This window comes from Lolium perenne, chromosome 4 (genome assembly GCF_019359855.2).
Source record: "Lolium perenne isolate Kyuss_39 chromosome 4, Kyuss_2.0, whole genome shotgun sequence".
NCBI classification, from domain to species: domain Eukaryota; kingdom Viridiplantae; phylum Streptophyta; class Magnoliopsida; order Poales; family Poaceae; genus Lolium; species Lolium perenne.
In genome coordinates this window covers 311,009,107-311,021,571 of record NC_067247.2, presented here as the reverse complement: position 1 = coordinate 311,021,571, position 12,465 = coordinate 311,009,107, and the positions used below count along the sequence as shown (strand labels likewise).

The window sequence follows — 12,465 nt, the reverse complement described above, 5'->3', positions numbered from 1 at the left end:
CCTACAATGAGGGGTAAGGAGAGATGGTGCATTGATGATATTGATGTCTACATATGCTTACATATAAACTACGAGGCCATAAACTACAGTGCCGGAGCAGCCCTAATTAGGACCCTGAGTCCCTGACTATCCTCAACGTTGACGAAGATGACAAGGAATGCATTCTTTTTGTCAACCACAACAGCAAAACCTACAAGCAACTTCCAAGTTTTTCCCATCAAGCTGCGCGAGTAGAAATATAACACACCAGCAGCAGCACATCATCAGTCAGGGCTTGCCCAGCAGCTCACGCACAGTCTGTGCAAGCCCGGGCTCGCTCCTGATGCCCTCAGCCCATCTCGCATTGATCCGCACCATTTCAAGGCTCTGCTTCAACGTCTTCTCAAATTGTGCCGTTGTGCGGGTCTCAAAGAACTTGGAAATCTCTGCTGCCTTGTCATTGGAGGAAAACTGACAAGAAACAAGCAACTGCGCATTAGCTATGGCCCGCCTCATGGAAACAATGCCTGCAAAATTAAGTACTCCCTCCGATCCATAATAAATATCGCGTTTTTAGTTCAAATTGTATAGGTTGCGGAAATAGGCAGACTCGTCAATAGAACTGTGGTTAGATGTACCAATGGGACAATGTTTTCAACAAACACTGACACTAGTTTGCTCGCCGGAAATGTTTTGAAGATATGCTCCCAGTTTTCCTGGAGACAAACAAAATGGGACACGTATTAGCACTGTGTTTCAAATATTTCAGTATACTAACACTAACATGAACAATCAATCATTTCCCAAGGTATGAGATGAAGGAACCACAAAATATAAATGGTGGGGCGGTGCCTCAAATTCACTCTACTGAAAGAAGATATAGAAAGGAAGTCCGTATAAAAGAATCAGGATCACAAAACAAATTCATAAATATTGTTCGCTTGTTTACTTCAAAATATGCAACTTGAATAGTTCATGTTGACAAATACAAAAGCACCTGGGTCCTCTTTGTAATCCATAAATCTCAAAATGAAGTTCATAGGAAAACACATCCAATAATTGGACATATCTCAACTGAAGTTTGTAGAAAGAGAAACATCCAAGGTTTAGATTTTCCATTTTCTCCAGAGTACATACAAACATTCTCTGTTCCAAACAGGTTCCAGAAATCACACCTTCATGCACAGATAAAAGGTTTATCAGTCACAGGTAAAAGTATAATACCTGTTAGAGTAGTTTATACTCCCTGTATATTTGCCCCATTACGACACCTATACAAGTGTATATGCTGGCACTTTGCCTCATGGAAATACCAGATGTATATTTCCCAACATGGTATCATAGCCCTAGGATTTAGGTTCGGGCAGATCTTCCCTTTCTAAATAGATGACCCCAATTTGCTGGCCTCCCGTGAAGCCACGTCACCCCATATACCTTTTCTTAAGAGCTTCATGTGATGCATTTTATCTGTCTTCTCGGCTGAAACGCAGGTGTGATATTCCCTTTAACTCCTCATCAATTACCTTCCTCATTATTGACTACCCGCTTCTCTTCACCTTCCACGCCACTAGATCCCGTTCCATTTGTGCCTCTACAGTTTTGCAAATTGATGATTTCCATAACTCGCCTCATGTTCTCCACCAAAAAAATTGCAGAAGTAACTGATGGAGTTTCTCTCCAATTTAAGGCTGATGCTCCGTCCTCTCACACCTGGTGCCCGCATCCTTGCTCGAGAATTCATCAGATTTCGCCCATGGAAATCCATAGTGGTACATACTGGACTTATTTGAAGTTCCTGTTGTCGAGAATCTCGCCTGCTCTTACCTCGCGTCCGCAGCCTTGGCCGTGCCTGATTTGAGACCGTATCTTAACCAGATTCTTACTGTTTACCCATTCCTCTCTTCAGGTACAGATCTACGTAGTATTAGATTATTTCCATTGAAAATTTTGCATGCTTTTATACTGCATGATTCAGTTGTTCAAAGAAGTTGTTTTGTCTTCCTACTGTTGTTTGTTTGGTGATTTCTTACGTAACAGGTGTATGCCCTCTTATATGGATACATACAGTATCGAAATATCAACACACTGATGAAGGTGACCTTTGATTAAGTTTTTCTTCATGCAATGTGCAGCTCACCATGGATGCGGTGGTAGGAAGGATTAAACCGATTTTAATGTATCGAGATCCGGTTTTGTTCCTCTTTGCTGATTGGAATTCTTCAATTTATTATTACTAACTTTGGTTTCATCGTGTGATGTGTAAACAGGAGATTCTGATGATCGAGTTCGTGTTAGTTCTCTGTGGCTTCTCGACGAAGCCCCCACCTCTCCAAGGCCACCTCCCTGCGGCCATATTCAAGCTCCGTGGCCAACAACAAGGTTGTGGTCAAGTTAAGAGGCAAAGTTAAAGCAAAGGCTATTGTAGATTAGACCAATACTGATGAGAACCCTCACCCTCAAGCGTTTCATCTGCCTCGGCTTCAATCTATAATAGAGGGAACTGGAGTAATCTAATGTCCACGGTTGTTTTCAATTATATATGACGCTTTTCCATGACTGATTTTAAACCTTTAAGCTCCTCCAATCTGCAAGGTCATCAATCAACACTGTCGTGCTTGCTGATAAGTCTGAGTGGTGTTCGTCTCATCAATTTTATTTTTCTTGCAGCAGCTTTGTATGTTGGTGTTTACGTGAGAATCAGTCTTTTATGTCATTGCTACCACCGATTTGCTTGCAGATGATGTCGCAGTTGGAGTTTGTCTACCTTCAACTCAGTTTTCTCTTTCTTGCATCAGATTAGTTGTACTTATGATATTTTGTCATGAAGGTTTGTGTTCAGAACTGGCACATGATGTCCCATGTTCGATTGTTTTCTTTTTCTCATATCAAATGGCGCAAGATCACCACTGTGAGGCACCTGACTTTGCACAAGCACCAGCAAGCAGATCCGAAAATGACTCCACAAAACAATATACATGCTTTATTACCATTTCTCACGAATAGTGATGCAGTGTGCATTTTACACCATTTCTCACGAATAGAGCTATTTGGCAATGTAACAGGAGCACACGGAGATAGCTCTGAAATTGCAGAATACCTGCTGCTAAGCTGCTAGGTGTAGATAAATTTATGAGTGCAATGTTATTTAAATGATAAAATATGGTTCTAATATAATCTTTCCATAGTCCGTGCGTTAACTTCAAATGCTAATATTTCAAGTGTAAGCTTTTCTGATATATTTCCTTATCATATGGTTTCATGTGTTGAAACTTCACCTTTCACCAATTTTCGACTGATTATTCTTTTTACAAATTACCGCAGCAACGCGCGGGGTATCATCTAGTTTTTTTTTAACGGTGCAACTCATCTTCTCTCGATTGATTCATCAGTCTCAATGATTCTTTGGCCTCTTTGTCTCTTCCCAATCGAATAAGCTCCTGCTCCAGATTGCTTCTCCATTGATCTTGCTTGCTCTCCAGATCAGATCGATTCCCATCTCCCAAATTACAGATCCTCATTATTGGTGGGCCGGTCTCGGCCTCCACCTCACGATCCACCCTTGTCAACGGCCGGCTCATCCACTCGGGAGGCATTTCAAAGAGGCCCACTGCTAGGTCCCCTGCTCCCTGGAGGCTCACCAGGGTGCTTCCTGGCCTCGATAGCGCCTGCCCCTGGTCACATGTCGTCCAAAGTGTTGTGTCATTGCGCGTATAGCCGTTCTAAGTCATGCCGGAGCCGCCTCCCAGCCCAGCCCTGACCTGACCCCCACGGCACTGCTCCTTGCCACCCTAATCTCACGAGGTCTCGCGTGCGGCTTGTTCTACAGGCCTCTGTGATTGGCTTGCTGTGTGGTGCAGCCGCTCCTACTCAGTCCCGTGCTGTCATTTGCTGTCCCTATCTGGCATCGAGTGTGCTACTTGCCGTGCAAAGTGTTGTTACCTCCTTTCCTTTTCACTATACTCGTCGTGGACAAGTTCCGGCTGCTCATTATGTGCCATCTTCTCCCGTTGTACCTCCTTATCCTACTATGTCGTCTTCTCCTGATGCACCATGTTCTCTTGAGGCGTCGCCGACTGAGATTGTCCACGCCCACTTGTTAATCGATATGGTATGGGTGCTGTACTTCTTGAGAGTCTTCTTATCGTGATGTTCTTCATCCAAAATGGCAACATGTTGGATTGTGTCCATGTGGGTATTCTTTTCCAGAGGGAATGGTCTATCGTCTTTGCCACTCTCTTTATGGCCGTAAGAAAGCCCCTTTGGCGACATTGGAGCGCTTCACCTCTGTGGTCACTGTAGCCGACTTTTCGGCAAGTGATCATGGTCCTGAGATCATTGTTCACCTTTTCCATATGGACGGGCTCTTCTTCTATATTTTGATGACATGATTATCACTGGAGAGGGCCCTAAGTACATTGCCTTTTTCAAGGGTTCATCTAAGTCAACAGACACTTATGTATGGTCTTGGTCCTCTTGTTTACTTCTTCGGATTTCATGTTTCTTAAACCACTGATGGCTTCTTCATCTCCCAATAAAAGTACATTTAGGATCTTCTTACTCTTGCCAGTCTTAGTGATGGGCGAATTGTTGATACTATGATGGAGCACAAAGTCCACTTCCGAGATTCTAATGGCGAGCCTCTTTCGGACCCGACTCACTATCTTCATCTTGTTGGGTGTCTTGTCTACCTAGTTGTCACTCGTCTGGATATTTCCTATCCAATTCACACTCTGAGTCAGTTTGTTTTTGTTCCCACTCAGATTCACCCTCCTCCAGGTTCTATGATATCTTCTTGTGATTATCTCTCACTATCTTTTCTTTCCATGCTCCAATTTGTTACAACTTCAGGCTTATTTGGATGCTACTTGGGCTTAGTGATCCTTTGGATCGTTGGTCCTTTCTAGTAGCAGTGATTTCTTTTGTGGTTCTCTCATTGCCTAGAAGACGGCATACTACACTTTGCCGTTGGATTGTAGAGGCTGAGTTGCAGGCTATGGATCTTTTAATATCACAAGTGACTTGGCTACTGTGGTTGCTTGAGCCTTGAGGATTTTAGTGTTTTTGTTACTACACTGACTCCTCTTTTCTCAGACATTACAGGTGCGTGTGAGACCATCTGAAGCACGAGCTCACCAAATACTGATGCCGACTATTCCTTCATGTGCTCCCATGTGCAGGTTCAGGTGGTTATTGTACAGTATGTGTCTTCCGAGTTCTCCTCACCAATCTACCTCTCCAAATTAAGTGTCATTAACCCACCATGAGTTTGGGGGTGGGGTGTAAGTTATAATGAGGGGTTTCCTTGCATATTTACACACTTGTACATGTTATATATATATATATATATATATATACTGGCCCTCAGCCTCATGGAAAATACAAGCTGTATATTTTTTAACGGTACCTTCAACCAGTTCCACGCAATTTCACGTGCCTCTATTTGAACACCTCTAAGGGCAGTATATGTATCCTGAATGCGGACCTACAAACAAGAGAGGCATGCAGATCTGAGTACAACTTGCAAGTAGTTAACACAGAAGTACAAGCTCAAAAAGACCTTACACTACAATCGTGGAATAAAGTAGAACAAAGTAACGATTGTTGCATTTACCTCATTAGCGAAAATCAAGTTCAGCGACTCAAGGACAATATCCTTATCTCGGCAAGAAGATAATATGCCTACAAACAATTTAAAAAGTGCTTTCAGACCAACCAAAAACATTAACCTCTGTTAGTATCACATAGCTGAAGGCCTACACACCTAACACAGTAAACCTTTCTTCCCCCTCAGCTGACTCACTGTAGACTTTTCGAAGAGCATCATAGCCTGATCCGTTTGAGCTACTAACATTCTGCATGACAGCAAGGTATGCAGCCTGCAGAATAACGGAAGTTGGAAATGGAAGCAGTAATCATAGGAGCACCATGCAAAGTAATAGCAAAAGGTGGGACCTTTCTAGTATCTGGAGAAAGAAGAGAAGTGTTGTGGTCATGTATGAAGATGTTAAAGCGCCTAACTCCTTCGTTAATGGTCTTACCATGTCCAAGTTGGACAAGTGCAATCAAGAGAAGTGGTCTAAGCATTACATCCACGTGGCTCTCACCATTCTTGGGATCCCAGCCTAACTTTCTTAAAGATTAGAGCACAAAGACACTTGTCATATAGTCAGAAAGAAGAAACACACAAATTTATGGAACATATAGTAATAATACATAAAGAATCATATGATTGTGCATGCATTGCCACATAGAATATACGTTCAAGAAACTTGAGCTAGAAGAGATTTATTTTATTTATGTTTTCTCTTCATTTTTGAAAAAATTACTGGACAGATGCTATCTTGTAATGTAACACATCAAGAGACTCATAATATGACATGATTGAGCATACTCTGCAGGTGAAAAAAGAATCTTGATCAAAAGTTGTTTGATGTCACCGGCTAAGCCAGGAGTAGCGTCAAGTGATATTTTAGCAATACTTGTAGTCACCTGCGAAGCAAAAGCAAAAAAGAAAAAAAAAGATATAGGTGATTTATCTTCAAGAAAAATGGAACATGATGGAATCAACTGGACCAAAAAGAGTTATATACCGAGTTGACGTGTGAAAGAACACTAAAATCTGCTTCCCAACGATAACAGTGGAGTAAACGTAGCAATGAAGCCAATGTTTGCTGGCGGGCCATACAAAGGGCATGTGAGTCATCAACAATGCCTGCAATATTAATGTTATAACACCCGCCACCAAAATATTGCAAGCAAACTCAACATGCCACATATTGTGTGTACCAATTTTATCCATTACTGAGAGCTTATTCATCTCCAACGCATTTTGAAGTGCAGCTGCAAGTTCCTCATCATATTTAACTCTGTAAAATCCTGTTCCATTTATATTCAACTTAGTCCAAAAGTTTCCGCCCTTCTTGCGGTCAGCACATTGTGAAGCAATGACCAGCTTATCATGTTTAAGTTTGAATAAGAACTTCTTCGGTGTTTCATATACACCACAGCCTGAAGTTATAGGGACAATCCACATGCCAGGGCTAGATGATCCATCTAATAAAAACTTGGCCTGCAACAAAAAAGGAATCAGCAAATTCGTAGAGAAAAATACTATATAACGGGTATCAGCAAATTCCCAACGATTATTTGTCAGCATATGACAAGATGGGGATGATTGATATTTGTCCCCATCTTGAAGGGGGCTCTGTGTGTTAGATCCTGGCCCATGAGGCCCATTTGTATAAGTAGTAGTATCTGTAGCAAGAGATGGAATAGAGAACTGAAGGTTCCAAAGAAAACCCTCAGATCGACAAGTTCTTCTACGAGATTCAACAAATTTGTTCCTGATACTGTTCACGCTCACGTTGAACCCCACAATATTTGTTCAGATATTGGGGTTGCTGCGTAGATAAATTAATATGTCGAGGGACGGATTAATGGTCATACGGGCAGGCACAGACACCAATGCCTGAAACCGTCTTTAAAATCTATAGAAAAACAGAAAAAAAAAGCCGAGACTACAAGAATTTAATGTAGAGTAAGGGAGGCTGAGCAGAACCAACGCTGGGCATTAGTAATTTATGGATCTGCCCCTGCATAAGGGGCACTAGAGCATTTATCGATTATGTCCACCTTTAGGTACCTTATTCTGAGAGGAGCAACTATAACAGTCAGTTATATATGTTCAAAAACTGGTAAGAAACAAAAAATAGGTTTGGTCAAGCTTTATCATTACTAGTGAGTAGATGAGTTATTAAAGAAGCAACTCCAGGTGGCACGACTGTACCTTAACCAAACCATAAAAAGAAAATTTGAACAAAACAAACGTGTACTTAGTCATTCTCTTGACGATAAATTCATGATAAATATGAAGGATAGTTATTTAAGATAACTTATTACCTGATCAAGTTCCATGTCATTCCCTTTAAGTTTTGCATTAATGACAGGGTACCCTTTTTGCTTCGTCCATGTAGACATCAAATCCTTGACAGGTTCACCAGTTTCCTTTTCAATTACAGCCCATAGGTCCTCGGTTTTAGCATTTGAGTATGCATATTTCTTTATATATGAAGCCAGTGCTTTCTGAAAGAACATAGGTTCATAACTTTAGTGTAATACACTAGGATAACTTTCTGGAGTTAAACAGTATCAAGGGAAAACAAGATAGATAGGAGACTGCAGCAATCTGTCTCAATAAATAAAGCAATTGATTAAAAATTGAGTTCCAGCATATATGTCAATGCGAATTTGATAGATTCATAATATAATCAACGAAAGGGTCAAAGATAGCTAAAGTTAACTCCATCCATTTGTTTTCTCTATGGGTGTGATGTATACTACAACAAACATAAGATGACCGCCACATCTCAAATATGATCTCTAAAGATAAAAGTTGCATGTTGTCTCTATATGCTCACTTACCAAACCATCCACCTTTACTCATTTGACCAGTGAAGTATAAATGGCCCTATATAGTGTTTGCATGAAAACAAGTACAGGACAAGTTAGGAAGAAATGGCTACTTTCCTCAACATGTTTCAAAAACAACAGTATCCCTAAAAACTGTTTACAAAAACCTATGCACGAACTAGAACTAGTACGATTCAATACTGAAGAACATACAAAGATTTAATATATTGGATAAGCCATGGAGACATCTAGTGTATCCGTCAGATGAAGAAGGGGAAATGCCATCAACATTAAGTATCACTGTTTCCACGAAGAACAATAGATCAGCTTGAGACAGATCCGGTCCACTGTTAAGCAACACGACGAAGAAAATAACTCTCATAGAGTTTAGGCAGAGGCGGTACTAGACCTGAAAACGATCTGCGCCAAGGTAACCTTGTAGCATCTGGATAAGAGAAGCACCCTTGTCATAGCTAATAGCATCAAAAATCTCATTAACTTCACTGGCTTGGTTTATTTCAACCTGAGCATCCAGTAAACGAATAGTCAAAAGTGTAAAATGAATCACAGGTCAGCATGAGAAGTCAAAAATGTTAAAGCCACAAGCTGAATATGTGTTGATGCATCTACTGAAGTTAATCTTCGAAGTAATATTTCAGACTAGAAAGATTTAAGCATCAATTTCAATATTCTGTAGACACTTTACGAGTTAAGCATGATAATGTGTCCATAACAACAACAAAATCATCAATTAAACTCGCCATCGTCAAAATTTACGATTTCAAATAGGTTCTTGTAGTTCTACCACAATATAGTGCATGCCATCTATTGTGTTTTGAGGAAGTAGTGCACAACTTATCCAACCACCAGACCAGGCTACGAAGTAAAAAAAATGAGATTACCTCAATAGGATGAGAGTCTTCTAATGAATCCAATCTTAGAGCACCGGTTGTGTTATCAAGAAACTGAGTCCAGATATTCCATTGCGGAAAAATGGAATCTACTGCTAGATGGCTCACCTGAAAAAAGAAAGCCTATTCATTCAGCATATGCTGGTAAACCTGGTATTTCATTTTCAGATAGGGAGTAATTTATTTGCTTTACCCATGTAGCAAATCCCTCATTTAACCACAAGTGAGTCCACCATTCCATGGTTACAAGATTGCCGAACCATTGATGAGCCAACTCATGTGCCACAATAATGGCAACCTAGAACAATACATGCTGATATAAATAAACGAAAGGATATTTACAGATAAAAAGGTTACTTAAAAAAATATAGGTATAGCAAAGGAATTATAGATGATCATAAGATAGTGTAGTTTTATTGTGATGCCGATTTATGTATGTAAAAAGCACATAGTTAAGTAGTGAACAGCAAAAGATGAACATATATAATTAAATAAGTTTCTGAGCAATGATAGTTACGTTCTGTTTGCTGGAGGCTGATGACGACTTCTCATCAAAAAGCAAAGCTACTTCCTGGAATGTTACCAATCCATAGTTCTCCATCGCTCCAGCAGAAAAATCAGGGATAGCAACCATATCCAACTTGGGAAGTGGATAAGGAGTGTCAAAGTAACTGAGAAATGGAGGAAATGAAATTTTTCTTAATGATACTGTTTCAGAAACTACCATGGCTTGGCAGACTATTTCAGTTTTTTTAGATAAAAGGCATAGTGCCCGGCTTTAAAGGCAGACTATTTCATTAACACAAATCATGTATCTTTGTTAGAAACCAAAGTGTGGAAGCAAGGCTAGATTGCATTCTTACTCTTTGTAGAGATCCAACGACTTCACTCCAACATCTAGTGCAAACCTCCCTTGACTACTCTTACCAACTTGAGTGTACACACGAACTCTCGTGCCTGAATAACATTAAACATATAAACGAAATGAAACGACTCATTCAACTATTTGAATGGACAATGTCAAAGTAATGAGAGAAACAGAGATGATACCTTGTGATGTCAGACCCTCTACATACTCAAACAAACCAACTACTATGGCCACTAAATAAGTTGACATAAGTGGCGATTCCTCGTAACGGACAGTCTTTATAGGACCAGCAACTGTCGTGGTAGCTACAGGCATGTTGGACAGTGCTACAAGCTCAGACGGAACTTCAAGTGTTAGCTTAAACTTTGCCTGGAGAAAATAAATAGTAATACAAAGTGTTAGAAAATATATATCTGCCCTTACACATGGTCCACGTACACATTTCTCATTTCTGGGCGGAACATAAAGTCATGTGTTGACTAAGAAGAATATGATTGGCATATGTACACATAGACATAGTCAACACACGAGCAGACTAAAAATGTCATTTAGCAGTACCAAAATAGTACTATTCTCTCTGACCCAAGTTGTACTAATTCTGCACAAGTAATATGGTACCGACTACCGAGGGAGAGTACCTCTGATCCAAATTAGTTGTCGCAAGTTCAACCAACCTAGACAGATTTAGACAACATTTCGGCTAAATCTGTGACAATTAATTTGGATAGGAGGGAGTAGATCAAACAAGCCAGGTGGCAAAAATCTGGTCACTGAACACTCCGCCGTGCTATCGGTAATTACCTTGAATGCAGGCTCGTCCCAGCAGGGGAAGCACCGCCGCGCATCTACAGACTCAAACTGTGTCACCGCCATGTTCCTCTCCTTCCCCTTATGCTGGTACTTGCTGCAATCAAATGGAAGAATAAATAGCAGGAAAGGAAATCATACCAACCCTAGCTGTGCACAAATTGCTCAATTAGATCATACCTCCTGTAGAAGCCTCTCATCTGGTCGTTGAGAGTTCCGTTGAAGTCCATCTTGAGCACGCCCTCGCCGAGCGGCAACTGCTTCGCAAACCCGAGCACCAGTATACCGTCATCCTTGAAGAAGACCACCTCCTCGGGCGCCAGAACCTGCGAGAGTTGGGCGCGGTGGCACCAGGCAGGGATGATGAGGTTGTATGTGGCGCTATGGATTAAGAGGGGAAGTTTCTAGAGAGCTCATCTTCAATTCTTCCCTTTACCTGGAAGTGGATGGAGGCGCGGTCAACGGAGAGGTCGGCGGAGTTGAGCACGAGGAAGCGGGTGGGCGCGGAGACGGCGACGGTGATGGCCACCGAGCCGGAGAAGGTGCAGGCGACGAGGTCGGGGCGGAGGCGGAGCACGTAACGGCGCGGCGCGGCGAAGCGGGGTAGCCGCGCCTGGCCGCGGAACTGGGCCACCGAGCCGCCCGTCCCCGGCCGGCGGGCCGGAAAATACCTTGAGACTCGCGCCCTGCGTGGGTGCATCGAGCTGGGTTTAGGGCGAGGCAAGACAATGAGGGAGGCGAAACAAATACTCCCTCCGATTCATATTAATTGACTCTAATATAAATGTATGTAGACACATTTTAGTTCTAGATACATCCATATTGAAGTCAATTAATATGAATCGGAGAGAGTACTACAAACTTGTACGTTCGATTTGTAGATTGTTTACACATTTTTGTAGAATCGTTTAATTGTTTTATCCCATTTGTGTCAACTAGTTGTTTAAATATAGAATGTGATATCGACGATACATGCCCTAGATTAGTATTTTGTGGGTATGAATTTAATCTAGCAAACACGGATTTAATATAGAAATCGCATTTATGTAACATACTGTCATCTGCCACCGCATGCATGTAGCTCACTGCCACGTATGATCCATTTTTATTTTATACTTTAAAATATTTTATCTTTTGAACCATAAGTCAAAATTAGATCCCTTTTTATGTTAGCTTTTTCGCGACGATATATTTAAAACTAAATCTCATGTTGATATGTTTTGATAAAAAAAAATTGATCCTAGTTGCCATGTTAGAGTCACTTTGTTACCAGCTTAGCCAAAGTTGGTTACCAGGTCAAAATTTACGAGGTTAACTGTCGTCGTGGCGAACGAGCAGATGCCATAGGATGGCTTAGATTGGGCCCGAATGGACGCTAGAGGATTCGGGGTAGGGTTTGCGACTAGATGGGATGAACTTCCGGATGCTTTCCTCAAGAACACAACCAAAGGCCGGTATGCAAGAAGAGAGACAAGAGGAAGAACTCTTCAC

At 41.3% G+C, this 12,465-nt stretch overlaps 1 protein-coding gene across 4 annotated transcripts; it reads right to left on the bottom strand.

Annotated features, from left to right (window-relative positions):
- Positions 1 to 14: 14 nt before the first annotated feature.
- Positions 15 to 11,695, bottom strand: LOC127296112 (aminopeptidase M1-C). Of its 4 annotated transcripts, none has more exons than XM_071819323.1 (20): positions 11,411 to 11,695; positions 11,155 to 11,300; positions 10,969 to 11,071; positions 10,350 to 10,536; positions 10,163 to 10,256; positions 9,817 to 9,970; positions 9,493 to 9,597; positions 9,291 to 9,407; positions 8,798 to 8,911; positions 7,879 to 8,061; positions 6,766 to 7,048; positions 6,570 to 6,691; positions 6,371 to 6,468; positions 6,018 to 6,109; positions 5,932 to 5,942; positions 5,741 to 5,855; positions 5,591 to 5,658; positions 5,384 to 5,461; positions 618 to 695; positions 15 to 450 (listed from the first exon to the last, which is right to left on the bottom strand). In XM_071819323.1, exons 1-20 carry the CDS (start codon positions 11,672 to 11,674, stop codon positions 268 to 270), a joined length of 2,595 nt encoding a protein of 864 aa, XP_071675424.1. In that variant the 5' UTR covers positions 11,675 to 11,695; the 3' UTR covers positions 15 to 267. The 4 variants fall into 4 exon arrangements, 3 of the variants coding, with proteins under 3 accessions (XP_071675424.1, XP_051182100.1, XP_071675425.1); XR_011743814.1 differs by adding an exon at positions 977 to 1,154 and having other exon boundaries at positions 404 to 450; positions 5,932 to 6,109; XM_051326140.2 differs by having other exon boundaries at positions 5,932 to 6,109.
- Between the last annotated feature and the right edge of the window lie 770 nt (positions 11,696 to 12,465).

Coding starts and splice junctions, on each gene's coding strand:
- LOC127296112 (XM_051326140.2), bottom strand. CDS start 11,674: ATGCACCCACGCAGGGCGCGAGTCTCAAGGTATTTTCCGGCCCGCCGG. Junction 9,971..10,162: donor TCGTTGGATCTCTACAAAGA/GTAAGAATGCAA, acceptor TCCATTTCTCAG/TTACTTTGACACTCCTTATC. Junction 5,462..5,590: donor ACTTGATTTTCGCTAATGAG/GTAAATGCAACA, acceptor TCTTGTTTGTAG/GTCCGCATTCAGGATACATA.